This window comes from Barbus barbus (assembly GCF_936440315.1).
Source record: "Barbus barbus genome assembly, chromosome: 2".
Classification (NCBI taxonomy): Eukaryota; Metazoa; Chordata; class Actinopteri; order Cypriniformes; family Cyprinidae; genus Barbus; species Barbus barbus.
The window spans coordinates 11,591,551-11,610,097 of record NC_136730.1 but is presented as its reverse complement, the minus strand read 5'-3'; the positions used below and the strand labels follow the sequence as shown (position 1 = coordinate 11,610,097).

Here is an 18,547-nt window from a genome sequence, read left to right as displayed (position 1 = left end):
TCAACTTGTTGTTTTAAGTTTATACAACAAAAAGTTGAGAATCTCCTACAAAAATAAGTTGAGAGAACTCAAAAATCTGCTGAAGCTGGTTGCCTTAAAATTTTAAGTTGGCTCATCTTTTTTTTTTTTTGCCTTTCTGTCTACATAGCTGGCCTCTAAGTTTTGAACCAGAGCCACAGTCTCCAATTCCCAATGGTTACTGCCTCTTCTTTTTCTTAAGTCCACTCATGTCAGACCTTTTAAATGCTCTTATAATCACAAGGAGCTTGTTAGCTGACAGCATGAAGATAACTGCTATCACATCTATTTTAGTTTAACATTCAAAATAGCTGCTATCATTTCTGTAAACAACCAGTATCATCAGTATCAGGACATCCTATACCATTCTATCCTTATCCTATACTGGTTAAAAAAAAACATTTGATACACTACCATTCCGAAGTTTGGGGTCATTAACATTTTATTTAACAAATTAATACTTTCATTCAGCAAGGATATATTAAATTGATCATAAGTGACAGTAAAGAGTTTTATGTTACAAAAGATTTTTTATTTGAAATAAATGCTGAAAATATTTTCATTAAATAAATGCAACCTTGGTGAGCATTAGAAACGTCTTTCAAAACCTTTTAAAGAAAGCTTACTTGCTCCAACTTTTGAATGGCAGTGTACATGATCATTTTTAACTCAATTTAAATAAATTACAAAGTTACAAACATGACTGACAAAGTGGACAACCGCCAACCAGTACCGTCACTTGAATTCCGACAAAATTAAGTAGGCCTACTTTAAGTTGATCCATTTAGCAGACACTTTTATCCAAAGCATCTTACAAATGGGCCACATCACAAGAAATTTCTCATAAGCGCCAACAATATTCATAGTACACAATGCCAAGTTTAAAGTTTAAGATAGATTAGTATACAAAACTAGATTAGCACATGGACGTATCCACTATCTGTGGCGTATTTTTAAAAGCGTGGAACCCATCCTATCATGTATGGCGGCAATCTGAAAAGAGCCTAATCTGCCGACGCTATCAAGAGCAGGACGAGTGCCGGTTTGTAAATGGACTCTAAAGACAAGCAATGGCACCATGTGACCAAAGTGAAGTGGACGGCACGTTCCTTATCTCTGAAGGAGAAAGGGATGGCTGGAAGCAGTGATGGCACCTTCGCTCTCCGGCCAGAGCTGTAACATGAAAACAGCGGTCCTTGCTGGCAACAGAGCTAAAGTGGATCTATTTCAGGTGCTGTACTTCAAGAGGCCTGTGCGTAGAGACATGACAGAATGGACACTGCTCAAGCGGCTGCTGGATGCCGTGCACCAGCACTCAACCATGATCGGACGCCTCTGGCTCACGGTCATGGTGATTTTCCGCCTGCTAATTGTAGCCGTGGCCACTGAGGACGTCTATACGGATGAGCAGGAGATGTTTGTATGCAACACCCTTCAACCGGGATGTCCCAACGTCTGCTACGATGCCTTCGCCCCAATCTCGCAGCCTCGGTTCTGGGTTTTCCAGATCATCACGGTGTCTACTCCTTCGCTTTGCTTCATCATCTACACCTGGCACAACTTATCCAAGCAGCCGGAAAGCGAGCAGTCGAGGGAAGCGTACGATCGCAGTTGCGACTCGGATAGTTGCTCCATCAAGTCGCACAAACATCTCGGACACAGTCTTGCTGACGTCCTCGAGGGCATCGCAAACCAAAGCACCCCGGCGTTGCAGGAAACCACCAGGGCTCCATCCAAAAGCTCCTCAGGCGTCCTTTCCAAGTACTACGTCTTCCATGTGTGCTTTCGCGCCGTTTTGGAGGTCGGTTTTGTGGTGGCTCAATGGCTCCTCTTTGGTTTCCACGTTCCCGCTCATTTTGTGTGCACAGCGACACCTTGCATGCAGAGGGTCGACTGCTACATCTCGCGTCCCACCGAGAAAACCATCTTCCTGATCTTCATGTTTTGCGTTGGGGTCTTCTGCATCTTACTCAACTTCTTAGAGCTCAATCATTTGGGCTGGAAGATGATCAAGAGGTCGGCGCTCATCAAGGACGGCTCCTGGAGGGGATACGGTGCTATAAACCAAGACTCGCAGTCGATAGCCTCGCTAACTTTCAGAGACGTGACCAGCACTACTTCTTTACCTACCCTAGATCTAGTCGTGGACCATCAACCTGACTGGACCTGCGCTGGGAACTGCTCTGCGAAGAAAGACAAGGACACCTGCAGAGGGACACAGTTGCTCAAGGGTAAATCGCAACCGAACAAAGGAAGAAAATCAAAGCAAAGGAGCACTGAGGTTTGGATATAAACTCAATTATGGACAATTCGAAGAGTCTTACATTTGATTACGATGCTATTTTTGTTGGTAGGTTTTTGAAGGCAGCTGCTACTCTTTTGTTTGGATGAGCTAAAGAAATTAAATGCACAATCAGACGTGACATGTAATCAATATTTCCACGTTGTTTATTTATGCAATATACAGTGTGTAATAATATATTCATTTACAACATCTATAAACCACTTTGTGTATAAATTATGCCAGAGAGCAAAAAGAAAACAATTCACAGCCTTTCCTTTCACTCAGTGATGTAGTGATGAACATTTGAATAGAAGTTTTGTAAGAACACTAAAATTGGAACAGGAGTTAGTAGGCTAATAGAGTTTGGAAGCGAAGAGCTATTTTACATCTAAAGTCTGAGATCGAGATTATTGGGGTGCCACATTTTCTTTCAAGTCGAGCAATTTCATGTTTTCATAATGACCTCTAGAATAGTATAATACATACTGTTTCTGAGAATCAGATTATTCATTTTATTAGAGCATTATCTATAACTTTTGAATTTAAAGCTGCCGTGTATTTTTTTTTACCATGTTAAAACGTTTCATCATATCCCAGTATTTTGTGCAGAGATAATTCGACACTATTCCATTCAAAAGTTTGGGGTTTAAAATATTTTTGAAAGAAGTTTCTTATATTCATCAAGATCGCATTTATTTGATTAGAGATACATTAAAAACAGTATGTTTTATAGTATATAATTTTTTTTTAAATATTATTACAATTAAAAAACAGTTTTCTATTTTTAATATATTGTAAAATGTAATTTATTCCTATGATCAAAGCTGAATTTTCAGCATCATTACTCCAGTCTTCAGTGCCGTATGATCCTTCAGAAATCATTCTAATATCCTGATTTGCTGCTCAAGAAAAAATTCTTATTATTAGTAATGTTGAAAACAGTTGTGCTGCTTCATATTTATGTGGAAACCATGATACTTTTCAAAAGAACAACAATTATTTAAAAAATATTTTGTAACAATTGTCTGTCAATTCTTTCAAAAATAAAAAACAAAACATTTACTGACCCCAAACGTTTGAACGGTAGTGTATGTAAATATGCTACTTTCCTGAGGATTGTAAACACTTGGTCTGAAAAATTAACGTTTAGCTGAACGTCAAAGTGGTGTGGGTTTGGGGCAAAACTACGTTTTTTTCCAAACAATGAAAAATGGAGTGTTAGGTAAATGTTTCTAAAAAATAGGGCTGAATAAAAATATCTAAAAAATCTCTAGTGATTTTTTAAAATTCTAATATCCAAAAGATTTGAGATCCATTCCAAAATTCCTTGATCTTTTTACTCTGTGCCACTGTTTCCTGCACTGATTTTCAGCAGCCGCTGCTAAATCTACAGTAAAACAAGATATATTTTTAGTGATAGTTTGAATAGTTGATTGATTGAACTGCATGGTTTGGACCTGTTGTTAATTAATTTAAAAAATAATTTTTCCCTATATAATCTTTTGCAACAGCTGAGAGGGAATTTCTTTCCCTATTGACATTTTCTTTAGAGAATGCAAAACTTTTGGCAACTTTGGTGCTGTTAGTGGCACAGAAGTTACACGTTGCAGTTTTAGGCATCATTTGTGTCAAAACAGCTGTTTCCTTTTTTCCCTTTTTGCTCTCTGACTGCTTAATTTGGCCAGAAAAAAAATACAACAGGGAATGACCAGACAAAAAGGAATGATCTGAAAACATCTGTGATGGTTAATGGCAGCATCTGTCCAATACAGGAACAAAAACAGTCATTCAAAGTTCAATTTCATGCACAAAAAAACATACGGCTCAGAGTAACAAAAATAATGTTCAACATGGAATACAGTCTATTTTTGGGGGACAAACTAAACAAAACTGCTCCGATTAGAAAGACGTCCACTGCCACTGATAAACACAGGACGGATCGACTAGAGAATGTTTCATTAACATCTGCAAATTTTAAAATGTCATTCAGAATATGACATCGGTCAAACAAACCACATAGGCAAGCAAAAAGTTCTTGTTACATACAGTACGAAGTTGTGAACCATATCAATATATATATTTATATATATACTTTTTAGCACTCCATAAGATAAACTGATAAAATTTTGTATTTCTCGGCATGGCAGAAAAAGATACAGTAGAAAGTGCAATGTCCTAAAACCAAAAAACACAACACAAAAATAAAATGTGCACATCAATGGGTGTGTTATTCTAAAGCTTTAGTGCAATACAGCCACCGTTCAAAAAAAGCACTTGAAGGCGCGAGAGAGCGAACCCCATTAAAAAACACCCACGATACTTACTATGATACCTAAGATCACAGCAAGTCTGTAAACGGAGACAGACAGAGAGAGAAAGAGGACATTCATAAGAGTAGCAGTCAAGAGAGTCACAGTTTATAGAAAAAATGTGTTTCAAAAACACATAAGACCACCGCAGGCAGGTAAACCCCATATCAGAGCAAAAGAAAGATATACCTAGACAGCGAAAGTTCAAATCCACCCCATTGGATGCATCACATTTTCAAATGAATCAGGTAAATGCCACGTTGAAGCTGAAATAAAATTACACTGCAAAAAAAAAAAAAAATTCTTAATCAGCATTTTGACGTTTTGCCAATAAAAACAATCTAAACTATTTTATTATTTGTTTTATTTGATTATTATTTATAACATTGATTTAAATTGGCAAATTGGTTTATACATAAAACTTAAAAAAAAAAAATATGTCAGATCAGATCTCTATGTGGAGCAAACAAAAATCTCACTGGATTATTACAATTAATGGCAAAATTAATGTTTGGAAATGTAAACTGATATTTCCTACTGACACACTACAGCAAAAGACAGAAATAACTGGCTTAAAACCATTTTTAGCTGCTGAAAATACTGGTGTTCAAATAATTTCTGCCACCACTGTATATCTTTTAAAGTAAATTTCAAGTAAATTATCAGTATTTTGTCATTTTTAGATTAAAAGCACCTTTAAATCAAAATAATTTGAATAATAATTAAGAAACAAATTTTTATATTTGTTTTATTTTTCATAAGATATGTATATATGTGACCCTGGAGCACAAAACCAGTCTTAAGTCGCTGGGGTATATTTGTAGCAATAGCCAAAAATACATTGTATGGGTCAAAATTATCAATTTTTCTTTTATGGCAAAAAATCATTAGGATATTAAGTAAAGATCATGTTCAAAGGAAGATATTTAGTAAATTACCTACCATAAATATATTAAAACTTAATTTTTGATTAGTAATATGCATGGCTAAGAATTTAATTTGAACAAATTTAAAGGAGATTTTCTCAGTATTTAGATTTTTTCGCACCCTCAGATTCCAGATTTTCAAATAGTTATATCTCGGCTAAATATTGTCCGATCCTAACAAACCATACATCAATGGAAAGATTATTTATTCAGATTTCAGTTGATGTAAAATCTCAATTTTGAAAAATTTACACTTATGACTGGTTTTGTGGTCCAGGGTCACATATTATGCTGTTTCATCATTTAAAAATAAATGCATCTTGTTTTAAAGATGTTTCGATATTTTTAATAAAGAACAAAGCAAAAACACTGATTAAAAATCTTTTTTTGCAGTGTAAAAATCTAGATGTTGCACCATGAGGCCTGGAAAACGTAATGAGATAAATAAATACTGAAATGTGAAAGGTTCAAAATTGTCTGTGGTCAAACGCAAGGCTTTCATTGGTGAGAATGCAGCAGAGGATGTTGGGTGAGCGGACGGTTCAGACAGTCTGGTTTGGCGTGCGGTCAGTGACCCGTGGCTGTTGGCTCAGCTCATTGAGGCAGGGGCACTAGGACCTCGACGTAGTTTATGGGGAAGAAGCCCGATTCGCCGTTAATCATGCCTTCATACCAGTTCTCATCGATCTGATTGGTGAGGATGATGATGTCTCCCTCTTTGAAGCCCAGCTCGCCCTCGTTCTCCGGATCAAAGTTGTAGAGCGATCGACAGCAGGGCTGATCCAAGTGTGACTCGATCTCTGCAAAGAGGAAAGTACAACCACCACACACATTTAAACATTTGTTAAAGGAATAGTTCACCCATTCACTAAAACTGTCATTTGTACTTATGTTGTTCCAGACCATATCCTGTTTTTTAATTTTATGATCTTGTTCACAGTTCACAGTGGCCATGGCTGTCAAACCAGTGTCATTTTAGTACCACCGATATACTATTATATTTTTTTGTTAATATTTTGAATTAGATTTTATGTAAAAATGTTTACATTTTTAGTGCTTTTGTTGTGCATTTTTATCAAGTCCTTTTTAATATAGTTTTTAAGTTTTACTTTAGTTCATATACTATTATAGTTGTTCTTAATATTTTGAATTAGACTTTAATTTTATAATTTTATATTTGTTGTCATTTTTAAAGTTCAGTCATTTTGCGTTGTGTTTTTGTCATTTTTATTTGTTTTTCTTAAGATTTGGTTTTAGTTTATTTAGGTTTAGCTATACATCAACTTAAACTAGTTTCTTTATTTTTTTATTTTAATTTAGTTCATCTTTCTTTTATTTCAAGTAATGGATCTTTTTTATAGTTTACTCCAAAAAAGCACCATGAAAGTATAAACATATTCTATTCATGTGTTATATTCTCAAGTTATATTATATTGTAGCTTTAAGCAAGAAAAATAACTAAATTTAAGTTCTTATTACATTTCAGGCTCGTTCACATCCAGTTTATTCCTTATAAATAGATATTAAGTAAAATGCAATTAAATTGCAAAAAAATGCATAAATATAATTCAGTAACTTAAATAAGTTGCATGCATTTTTTTGTCATTTGTCGACAGACTCCGGTCACTATGAAATTCTTCCGATTTTTTTTCCACAGAAAACAGGTCTGGAATCACTTGAGGGTGAGAAAATTGGGTTTAAAATGAAATATTTAACATCTATGTGCTGCATTCAAACATCCAGTGCAACTAATGGAAAATAGCACAGGGTTACTGAGAGGAAAGTAATAGAAAATCAGTTTGAGAGCTGATGTGTGGGCAGATGAGATGAGTGGGTCCACATGAAATCTGTGACTGCAGATCTCCAGCAAAAGCTCTACATATTTCTGCAGAATTCAAATAGCCATTAGCGACCAAATACTAAAATCTCCTGGCCTTTACAGGGTATCGCCTACTACCTCACATTCGGTGAGCGTCTAGGCATGAACCTACAGGATGATACTCACGTTTCCTATCACCATTGGGGCTCTCAGACCATGATAGAGTCATGGGTGCTGTGTGTGTGAACTCATCAACTGAGAGCAAAAACACATGAGATCAAACATGAGAGACAAACACACACACACACACACACGATTCAGCTAATAAAACACACTCTTGATGAACATGAATATGACCACAAAAAAACCAACCATGCCATCTATAAATTACGAATGTGAATTGTAAGGTTGTCTGGTTTTGATTCTGATTCTATTATTTTGCTTTATGTTTTTAAATGTTTTCCCAATGCTTTTAGTCTTTTCAAGTCTGATACATATTTTGCATCATGTGACTGAAATATAAATAGTCCAAACAGGTAAATATTTCCATGATAAACATTAGCACCTACTTTTTCCATTTACAGTGTGGTTGACTTGTATATCTGAAAGGAATATGAATGAATACGTAAGAACACATGATGGTGGTGAAATGTGTGAGCAACACACAATAAAAGCCATTCATGAAGCTCTAGATTCTTTAAAAAAACAAAACAAAAAACGACAACCCAGAAGGAAAAAAAGCACAAAATGAAACAATGAAACCCCAAAATAGACTGTATAGCATATGTTCATTATTGCAGAAAATGTAATTTTGGCTGGTAAATCAAGAATTTTTTTTTTTTATTATCAGTAATTTTTTGCTGGCAAGCACTGAACTTGCATTATTTTATTATTATAATATAAAATTCCTATTTTTTTTTTTTTGTTCAGTATATTTATTATGTAATCATAAAAAATAGGAGCATGTTTCAGGATCTTGAAAAATTTTAACAGCTTTTCTTGTCGATACCTGTGCTTTTGACTGATGAGGTGTGGGTAAGTCCATTGTGCTGCGTGTTTTCCATGGTCTCCCAACTGGACATGATCGACTTTGGCTTGAACTCTTTTTTGGGCCGACTGCTTGCACTAGATATCCTGCGAAAGCAAAATATATGTGCACAAACTCAGTACATATTAGCAAGAAACCTACATTTATTCTTGTTGAACACTTTCATAACATATCTTCCAATGAAGACAGATCAACAGTAGGCTAGATAACAAAATACATGGAAAAATACAATATAAACTTTGACAAGGAATATGGGATGGTTTCAAGCTGATTTGCAGCATGTGTAGTTGAAGATACCTGTTCTGTAGTTTGCTGTCTAGCTCCTTCAGGATCTCCAAGGACTGTCGATGGTAATCCAGCGCTGCCTCAATCAGAGCTGATAACTGACTGACCTGCTCCACCTACAGGTAAATGAAAAACATGATGTTTTCACTGATCCCCAAACAGAAACCTTACTGATGCACAAGTGCAATATATAATTAACAGGAAAACACATATAGTGTGGTGCAGTACATACAGATTATATATACATGTATTTGGACACTCAAGCAAAACTTAATAATGTAAGAATGTAATGCAAGAATAATGATGTGATATTTCAATAATAAAGTCCCAAAGTTATGATAGTTCATACAAAAATTTAAATATTGTCATCATTTAAATACCCTCATGAAAAATCTTGAATCTTCAAAACCTGTATACGTTTCTTTCTTATGCTGTACATAAAGAAGATATTTTGAAGAATGCTGGTGATCGTACAGTTGTTGGTCCTCGTTGACTTGCATAGTATATCTTTCCCTATATGGAAATCAATGGGGACCAACAACTGTTTGGTTCTTCAAAATTCTACAAAATAAATTATTTTGAGTTCAACATAAGAAAGAAACTTATACAGTTTGGAACGACAAAATCTAAAGGCGTTCTATAGTCTTAGGACAACTTTGATAAACTTTTTTGATCCACTTCAAATGTTGATACCATATATATGTGTCTATATATATATATATATATAAACACACACACACACACGTATACAGTATATACACATTAATACTCTACACACACACACGCATATATATATACATACATACATACATAAATACATACATACAGTGCCCTCCATAAGTATTGGAACACTAAAGTCAAAATTGCTCTGTTAGCTGTGGAGTCAAGACATTTACAAATATGATTAAAAGATGCATATGAGACAAAATTACTGAATGTCACATTTTATTATTGGATGATTCAACACAGATGTTTTACCAGCTAAGAAGTTCAGCACTTTTATAGTTTCATCCCTCTATCTGATGTGAGCATAAGTATTGGAACAGTTGCCTCACAGGTCTTTCTAAGTGATCAGCTGTGTCCTGTTGCATTAATTCTTCAGATATTAAAAGCAGGGAATGTGTCGTATCAGTTATATCCATTACTTCTGTATTCTGAATCTTGCATTCGATGATGACACACACAAACCAAGATGAAGATGAGGGAGCTGACTTTGAGAGAAAAGCAAGCAATTTGGATGCTAAAAGAAAAGAGGAAGTCAATTAGAACTCTAGCAAAAACAAAGGGCATGAAGAAATCAAGAGTTTGGAAACCACCAGCGACACCAGCAACCAACAATGACCTGATCGGCTGAGAAAACAACAGTAGTTGATGACAGACAAATCATAAAAGCTGTGAAAATTAATCCTAAAAGATGTGTCTGTAAAATCACCAACAACTTCCAGAAAGCTGGGGTGATGCTCTGACAATCTACTGTCCTCAGGAGACTTTGACACAGAATTACAGATGCTACACAGCAAGATGCAAACCTCTGACCAGCACCAAAAATAGAAAGGCATGATTAGAGTTTGCAAAAAAGCACAAAGGTGAGCCAGAAGAGTTTTGGAACTGTGTTTATGGACCGATGAGACAAAGATGAACCTTTATCTAAGTGAAGGGAAAGCAAAAATGTGGAGAAAAAAAGGGAACTGCAAATGATCCCAAGCATACAGCCTCATCTGTAAAGCATGGTGGAGGTGGTGTCATGGCATGGGCATGTATGCTGTCTCTGGAACAGGTCCTCTCAACTTTACTGATGACTTAATGTATGATGACAGTAGCAGAATGAATTTGGAAGGGTACAAAACCATCTTGTCTACCAATATTCAAGAAAATGCCACAAGATTCATTGGGAAGTGCTTCATATTGCATCAGGACAATGACCCAAAACACCCTGCCAGTTCAGTCAAGGAATTTATAAGGGCAAAGAAATGGAAAGTCTTAGATTGCCCAAGTCAATCTCCAGATTTAAATCTGATTGAACATGAATTTCACCAGCTGGAGAGGAGAGTAAAGGCAGAAACTCCCCAAAACAAGCAACAATTGGAATTGGCTGCATTAAAGGCTGGGAAAAGTATTTCAAAGGATGAGACCAAGAGTCTGGTGATGTCTATGGGTCACAGACTCACTGCTGTGATTGTGCGCAAGTGATCTGCAACTAAATAATAGCTTTTAGTCTTTTATATCTGCCTTATGTTCAACTGTCCCAATACTTACGCTCACATCAATGAGTGGGATGAACTCTAAAAGTGCTGTTATTTTTATTTGGTAAAACATGTATGTGTTGAAACGGCTAACAATAAAATGTGACATTCTGTAGTTTTGTCTCTTCATCTTTTAATCATATTTGCAAATGTCTTGACTCCACAGCCAACAGAGGAATTCTGTCTTTACTGTTCCAATACTTATGGAGGGGACTGTATATTTATATATATACACACACACACACATATATATATATATATACACACACACACACACACACACATGTATCAGTTTTTAAATCACTTTTTAAAATAAACGTTCTCATTTGTAATTTTCCTTACATCATTCTCCAAAAAGTTGAACATGCTCCTCTCAGCGAGCTCTTTGGATTCCTCGAACTTCTCCACAGCCTGTTTGATCTCCTCATCAGGAATCTTGCCTTGACGTTTCTTCTTGTAGTCAAAGTCTAACCGTCGACCCTCCAGTTTCTTCAGATGATGCTATCAGGAAATCACATGAGATGTAATCATGTACTTCATTTAACCTTAAACTGAAAATGGACAAACTGCTATCTGGTAAATGACAGTGTCTGATAATAGAAGGAATCAGTGAAATAAAATGAGTAGTTATGTTTGGTAATCATAACGGCCACCATAAGGGGGTGTCACGCTCCATGTAGAATTAATCATCTTTTTCTGGGCCACTGATTTGCCTTGAGTATTCATTTTATATGAGTTTATATCTTTTCAAGTCTCATTTCATAAGGCCTTCAGGTACAAAATATTTTATATGTAAAATCATATTGAACTTTTAATAATTTTTAGTTTAAAATGAAGGGTTAATAAAAAAATAACAAAATAGTGTCGTACCACTATCTCTTTGAGGTCTTTGTCTTGTAGAGTCTGAAGCGGGTCAACGAAGTTCTGTTTCACATTGATATCAAGGGCATCTTTAATATCAGCCATCTGCTTCATGGCTTCACCAATGTCCACCAGCGCAGCTCCTGAGAAGATGAGGCAGACATAATATTTTGACTTTCATATATATACACATTCATATATATACATACATACACATATACTGTATATAAATATATATATATATATATATATATATATCTATAAATGTATTATGTGTGTGTATATACATGAATTATATATAAATGTATATATTCTATATATTTCATGAATATATGTATAGAATATGTAGAATATAGAATATATATATTGCACGTGTATATAATCTCTGTGTACTTTATATACTTATATATATATATATATATATACACACACACACTTATATATACTTATATATATATATATATATATAATTACTATCCACACTTTTTACTAAAATAGCTACATATTAAAATTCAATAAAATTCCATAAAAAAAACTTTTGTTACATAATCACATTATAATGCCTTTTTTGTGATAATATGATAATCCATTGATTAAATACTTTACAAATGAAAGGTACTTATTTCATCATTTCTTTTTAATTTACAATGTGTTTAATTTTTGTGTTAATGAACACAATCCACAGGGTAAAATTGCAAAAAAAAAAAAAAAATATGCTACAAAATACCCAAAACAGTAAAACTGTTCTGATTTAAAATTCCAATTGGAGGAGCCGCTTTGAAAACCATTGTAAAATAACTAGTATGTGCTCATCTGTGTCTAGCATCAACAAAGCACCACAAGGTGTCAGAGTTGTGTTCAAATGCTATAAGTACAGCAATATTACAGGAAACATGTTTCACAATGCACAGTGTGCAAGATTGTGTGACTCAAAGAGAGACAGAGTTCTCAAGATCGACCAGCATTCCTTTGCGCTGCAGTGGGATTTCCGTAACCGTCGGCCTGTGGTTCATGTCTGTGCATGCGTGCGCTCGACTGTCAGTATGTACAGACGTTACCGAAAGTGGACTCCTCCCCCAGTTCCCGTCCATATCGCAGCATGCAGTCTCCTAAAAGCCCTTCAGTCTGCGGATAACCCGTCGTCTTCACCTGCCCTCTGATTTTAGACACGGTGTTGAGCATTCCCAGTTTGGCTCTTGATGCTATGCAGATACACGACATAGACTTATGACCAAACCAGAAATCAGAACACTGCACTCCAAACATGAGTCATGAAATTGTAATAATATTTCACAATATTACTCATTTTACTGTATTTTTGATCAAATAACTGCAGCCTTGGTGAGCAGAAGAGATTTAAAAAAAAAAAAACACTGAAAATTACCCCAAACAGTGGTATAAATCTGCTGAGACTTTTTGATAACGTATAAACATACTATGTTATTACAGCATTGTTCACATTTTGATGAGTATAAGGTTTGTGTTTCACAAGACTTCCACCCTGTAATCAAACTCGCCTCCTCATTTCAGAAGTCCACTGCACACTGCCGCTGTTAATGATATTTAATGACTCAATGAAATCATAAGTGTTATGAATATGTCAGATCTGTGATTCATACCTGGGTTTGGCTGAAGGTATTCTGTGGTTTTCGTTATAAGTTCAAAAACAGACTTGTTGGTGACTTCTATTTTCTGTAGAGGTGGGAAAAGGTACGAGTAAATATGTTTTTCATATAAATCACATGTGAAGAGGGGCTCATTTCTGCTGTTTTTTTTCTCACCCGCTCCATTTCCATGAAGTCTTCATCAAGCTTTGTCCCTTCTGCACCGCTTATCTTCTCACTCAATAACTAGAAAGAGAGAGAGAGAGATATTAGATCAGAAACAGGAAGCAGAGGAATTATGTCAGTATGTGAATGGGCTTCATGTAGTGCCACTGATTAACTGTACGTATGGTGCTACACATAACAATTCAGACTAGTTATAAGCACCATTAATAATCACTAAGAGGATTAACATATATTGCACAACAAAATGAAAATTAGGTTAACATTTTTGCCATGCAGGTCAGTGAGAACAGATTTGAAAAAAAGAGTGAAAAAAGATGACACAAAAGGAATAGTGCATGGTGAAAGGAAATGTAATGTGTGCTGTAAATATTTGTAAGAAAACACACATTTTTAGTGATGGTTTGTACTTTTAATATTTTTCAATTATCTGTGTATAGCACTAAACCTGTTGTATTATACATATAAACCTGACTAGCCACCAACTAGATAATTATGAAAACGTGTAGTTTTTCCACATCTAACGCCCCAGTTGTCTAAGCTCAAAAGTTCATCTGTTTCCAAAATAGTAATTATACTAAGCACCAACTGCGGCTGTATGAAGTGGCCTACATTTATACTAACACACACTTGTCAGAGTCAGAATTCTGACCTACTTCTGCCTCTGGTTCATTAACACCGGCCCTGACGGATGCTGTTTGTTTACCATACTGCTGTGCATGAGTGATGAAGGTGTGTTGTTAGAAGGTCTTTGTAACACTCTCTCACTCTGTCTTTAATGCACAGGTGACTGCAGGCAGAGGTTGTTCAAACACCCACACGAAATACTCACACTGTTCAGAACACGCTTGTAATGACAAGACTGTCATTATAATCAGCAGAAGGCATTATGAATCAATCACAAGACTGAATCGGATCAGATGGCTCATTTTCTTACTCACTGAACCACAGGTTATGTTGTCTCAAAATGATCCAGATCACACTGATATACTCCAACAAGAAGAAGTGCACTTCAAATAATTAGATGATGTAGTTATATTTTACCCAGAAAATGAAGTGTGGCATGTTGGAAACTAAGAAAGATGGCAAACTACCCTTCTAAAATTCATACACTAGATGGTAGAGTACGTAGTGCACAGTGTATATTGAATCACAATTATTGTCATTTTAGAATTTATTTTTTACATTTCATCAGAATTAATGCACTTTGACATTGATGCAAATCAAGAGAATGTCAACTTGCATGCAACTTGCAGAAAACCGCATAAATGACCAGATGAAAGAAAACAAATAAAAAGACTTATTACACTGTCATTTGAAGAAAAATATAGGATATTTTCAGATCATCAGCTCTTTTCTGAGTGCAGAAAGAGTGAGTGCGCATGATTGCCAGGTTGAGATGATTAACTAAACCACTGAACAGAAAATGATGAAAAAAAACTCTTGACATCTAGTAACCGCAAACATGAAAGCTCTTGGATGTTTGTTACCAATGCAAGATATGAAAGTGAAAGGCTGTCACGGTATGAATGGGAGGCGAAGACTCAAATGCAAAAGATGGGTTTTTATTCTTATAATAACAGAAAATAAACACAAATCAAACCACCCCGAAGGGGAAAACCAAAATCTCAATAAACATACACAGGGAAAATCCAGGGAGCAGGCAGGACAGGGTTCCGGGCAGACATCAGGGAAATACTGTGAGACGTACCAACCCCGGACAGCAAACACAGGGAGCTTAAATGGGGAAACGGCAATCAGGTAAATGAGGAAACAGCTGGGCAGAATGGTGAGTGCTAGGAGAACATGGCTGTATCAGAAATCACCCCCATAACCCTCAAATAGTGCACTATTTGAGGGGACAGCCATTTTAAGTGGTGTTCGAAACCTTAGTGGATGTTCTCGAGTGCACTCATTCAATCCCACAATGCACCGCAAAAACGAGTGTACAACCGATGTACACTCAACGGCTAGAGAATCCCCATAATGCACTGTGAGAGTCGCGCGCTGAGTGAATTCCCACGTCTCACCAGAAGATGGTGCCAGCAGCTGAATCATCCATTCATTGATTTTAGAAGTGCTCGTCCACGGCGTATGATGATTCTGTTGAGCTTATGAGTACAATGACCAATAAGAGGCGTTCAGAAGAGATAAGCTGAAACAGCTGTTTTGTTCACTGCGCGTGCTCCATGAATGAATTCTGCTCTCTGCCGATTTCTCTCATCAGAAACAACAAAGTGCAGAAGTGTGTACGATGTAAGCAAGATATTAATTTCACAATGTAAGCAACTTCAGTGATTAATGGGAGTTTTTGAGAGTGCTTTTAATTCTGCCAATGATAATGTAAATGGAGTGTCTATTTACACTTAATGCAAATAGCCCACCTTTTGGCAGAGGCTATTTTATACTAACTCTGCCCATACTAGCTGTTTATAAAAAATAACTTTGAATTGTGAGGTCCAGTGGCGCAGATGGTAAAGAGCATGCTTTTTGATGCGATCGACCTGGGTTCGAACCCGCCTTTTGCCAAACTTTTTTCTTCCTTTTCAAATCTCATATCACATCGTAAAAGCATTTATTGTAGCGACAAGTAGTATAAATAACAGAAAATCCTGCTATTTTAACAGTGTAAATATAATCTATAGCTATTTGCACTTAGTGTAAATAACATATCGCTAAAAATACTGCTATTTTCACTTGGTGTAAATAGAATACATTACTATTTGAATTTAAGAAAAAATTAGCGCAATTTCAATTGAGGGGGGCCTTTAATCAGTCCGTGCCCAGGGCACCGGTGCGTCATAATCCGTCCCTGGCAAGGTGTACCTAATAAAGTGGCCAGTGAGTGTATATCTCTATACAAAGCAAAAATAGATTTATAATTGATTATAACCCAATTTCAGGAATAAAAGATCAATGAAAATAATTTGTCTTGATATGACAAGGGATGTGCACTTAGACTAAAATCTCTGCCGTTTAAAGCGTAACTGTGTAACTAGTTGACTACTCTAAAAGTAAGAAACCCTCAGAAGCCAGTCAAAAACACTGTATACTCGATCCATTTGAAAGACTTAGCTATGAATCAGTGTCAAATAATCCTAGATATTTGATTTTCCAAATTGATCTTATTTACCATCAAACAGTTAAGATTTACAACACTGAAAATCTACAACAAAATCAGCAGATGTCATGAGTGAAAATACAAATTTACTACCTGACAGCAGGTGGCGCTTTTGGACAAGCAGAAATACCGTGATTACCAGGGTTACCACTGTAACCAAAGCAGCGCTGTGCTTATAACACTGTTATTTTATTAGGCATTATATGGATACTTGAGAAACTTGTAGCGCTCCAAATTGAAAAATGTTTCGTCCTTATACTGCAGGTGCATGGAGCCAGTAGGATACTTGAAAATAGATAGGAGGGTGGCTAACTGCACACTGATCCACTCAAGACTAAAAAAGTCTACAAAAACATATTATTTTATTTTATAAATTGCATCGTGCAAAAAGTGCAAAGTGCATGTGAATTAAAAACAGATGGACACGAGCGAGCGAGCAGATGTTACAGCACATTGCTATCTTCAGTGCTCCATCAATTCACATGCACTTCGCACTTTTTGCACGATGCAATGTATAAAATAAAAAACAATTTTTGTAGACTTGTTTAGTCTTGAGTGGATCAGTGTGTGGTTAGCCACCCTCCTATCTATTTGCATTATATGGATACAACATGAAAAATTGTCAATGAAACTTTTCTTAATAAAGTCGGTTCCCTTTTATTCACAATGTTTCCCCCTTTAAACTCCCACACCTTTCTCATCATGAAGAAACCGCTTGCATGCAATGTCTAAGGTGAAATTAAATGATTGTGTTTTCTGCTCAGGATATTAACTTGATGATAGTATGACAACGCACTGCTACTTAAGGGCAGACAGAGGCCTTGGTCTCATAGCAGTTCCACAGACACACAAAAAAAATCAAATTTCCTCTTCATGGACAAACATTCAATTTACCGAGGAATGAACAAAGCGTTCCTCTGTTTAAATGAGGAAGGAAATTGTAACAAGTCCAGACAGTGATGACACTCACTCCAGCAGGTTGCACTTTCCCTTACAAACAAACATTGTGTTGTGGAACAAACACCCAATTAAATCAAGAGCACAGACATATTCAAAGCTGCAGACGCTTGTTAGAGTCAACAAGTGAAATAAAAAAGTTTCCGTCTGTGAGGGTGGAAACTCTCAGAAAGCACATGCAAACAAACTTTGACCTGGACTCAAAAAAACACATGACATATAGCAAAGCGCTCGCTAATTAGCACCGACAGACACCAGCATGACACCTTGTAAAACAGAGGCTAAGAATAGAAAGAGTGATAATGTCTTTCAAAGCAGCGACTGCTTTACTGTGATCTCTACAATTAGCAGCTGAGCAAATGACTCCAGCGACGTCACCATGAACCAGTCAGTTTAACAGCAGCACTGGATGATCGCCTGGTGAAAACAGATTAACTTGCTAAAGAGTGAAGGTGGAATAAATGTGTCCATATTATAACATTAATGTCAGTGATCATGTTCAATTTACCGGTCATTATCACAAAATAAACCTGGAACCATCTGACTGATCACTACATACTTACCAGAAAATGTATAAATAGTCATAAAATATTGATTTCACTTTTTATCTTACCTATTTTATATGTGTGTGAATATATATATATATATATATATCATACAAATTATTATATTAATTAAATTTTATGACATGTTAATTGTTACATTAAATCAAAAATAAAAAGTACATTATTTATTAATAATGAATATAAATTATTTAGTTATTCCATATTTGAAATTAGGGATGCACAATATTGGATTTTGGCGATATCTGATAACTCATTTTGGCCGATACCGATGCCAATACCGATATATTTCCTTTTGTTTGGAAACAACACCAAGTCTCTCCTGT

At 35.8% G+C, this 18,547-nt stretch overlaps 2 protein-coding genes across 2 annotated transcripts in view; one reads left to right on the top strand and one right to left on the bottom strand.

The window, feature by feature from the left end:
- Positions 1 to 1,165: 1,165 nt before the first annotated feature.
- LOC306883150 (gap junction delta-2 protein-like) lies at positions 1,166 to 4,194 on the top strand (the record flags this gene model as incomplete). The annotated part of the gene is made up of 1 exon (XM_079438266.1): positions 1,166 to 4,194. One exon carries the CDS (start codon positions 1,166 to 1,168, stop codon positions 2,309 to 2,311), a length of 1,146 nt encoding a protein of 381 aa, XP_079294392.1. The 3' UTR covers positions 2,312 to 4,194.
- A 1,292-nt stretch (positions 4,195 to 5,486) lies between these two features.
- The window catches only part of LOC306880457 (endophilin-A3-like), a 34,867-nt gene continuing 21,806 nt past the window's right edge, over positions 5,487 to 18,547 (bottom strand). The window contains exons 2-11 of the mRNA XM_079433970.1: positions 13,575 to 13,643; positions 13,413 to 13,485; positions 12,852 to 12,995; positions 11,803 to 11,936; positions 11,275 to 11,433; positions 8,702 to 8,805; positions 8,366 to 8,490; positions 7,926 to 7,958; positions 7,543 to 7,611; positions 5,487 to 6,337 (exon numbers count right to left, since the gene is read on the bottom strand). Coding sequence (XP_079290096.1) covers positions 6,132 to 6,337; positions 7,543 to 7,611; positions 7,926 to 7,958; positions 8,366 to 8,490; positions 8,702 to 8,805; positions 11,275 to 11,433; positions 11,803 to 11,936; positions 12,852 to 12,995; positions 13,413 to 13,485; positions 13,575 to 13,643 — 1,116 coding nt within the window. The 3' untranslated portion in view covers positions 5,487 to 6,131. The remainder of the gene's footprint in view (positions 6,338 to 7,542; positions 7,612 to 7,925; positions 7,959 to 8,365; positions 8,491 to 8,701; positions 8,806 to 11,274; positions 11,434 to 11,802; positions 11,937 to 12,851; positions 12,996 to 13,412; positions 13,486 to 13,574; positions 13,644 to 18,547) is intronic.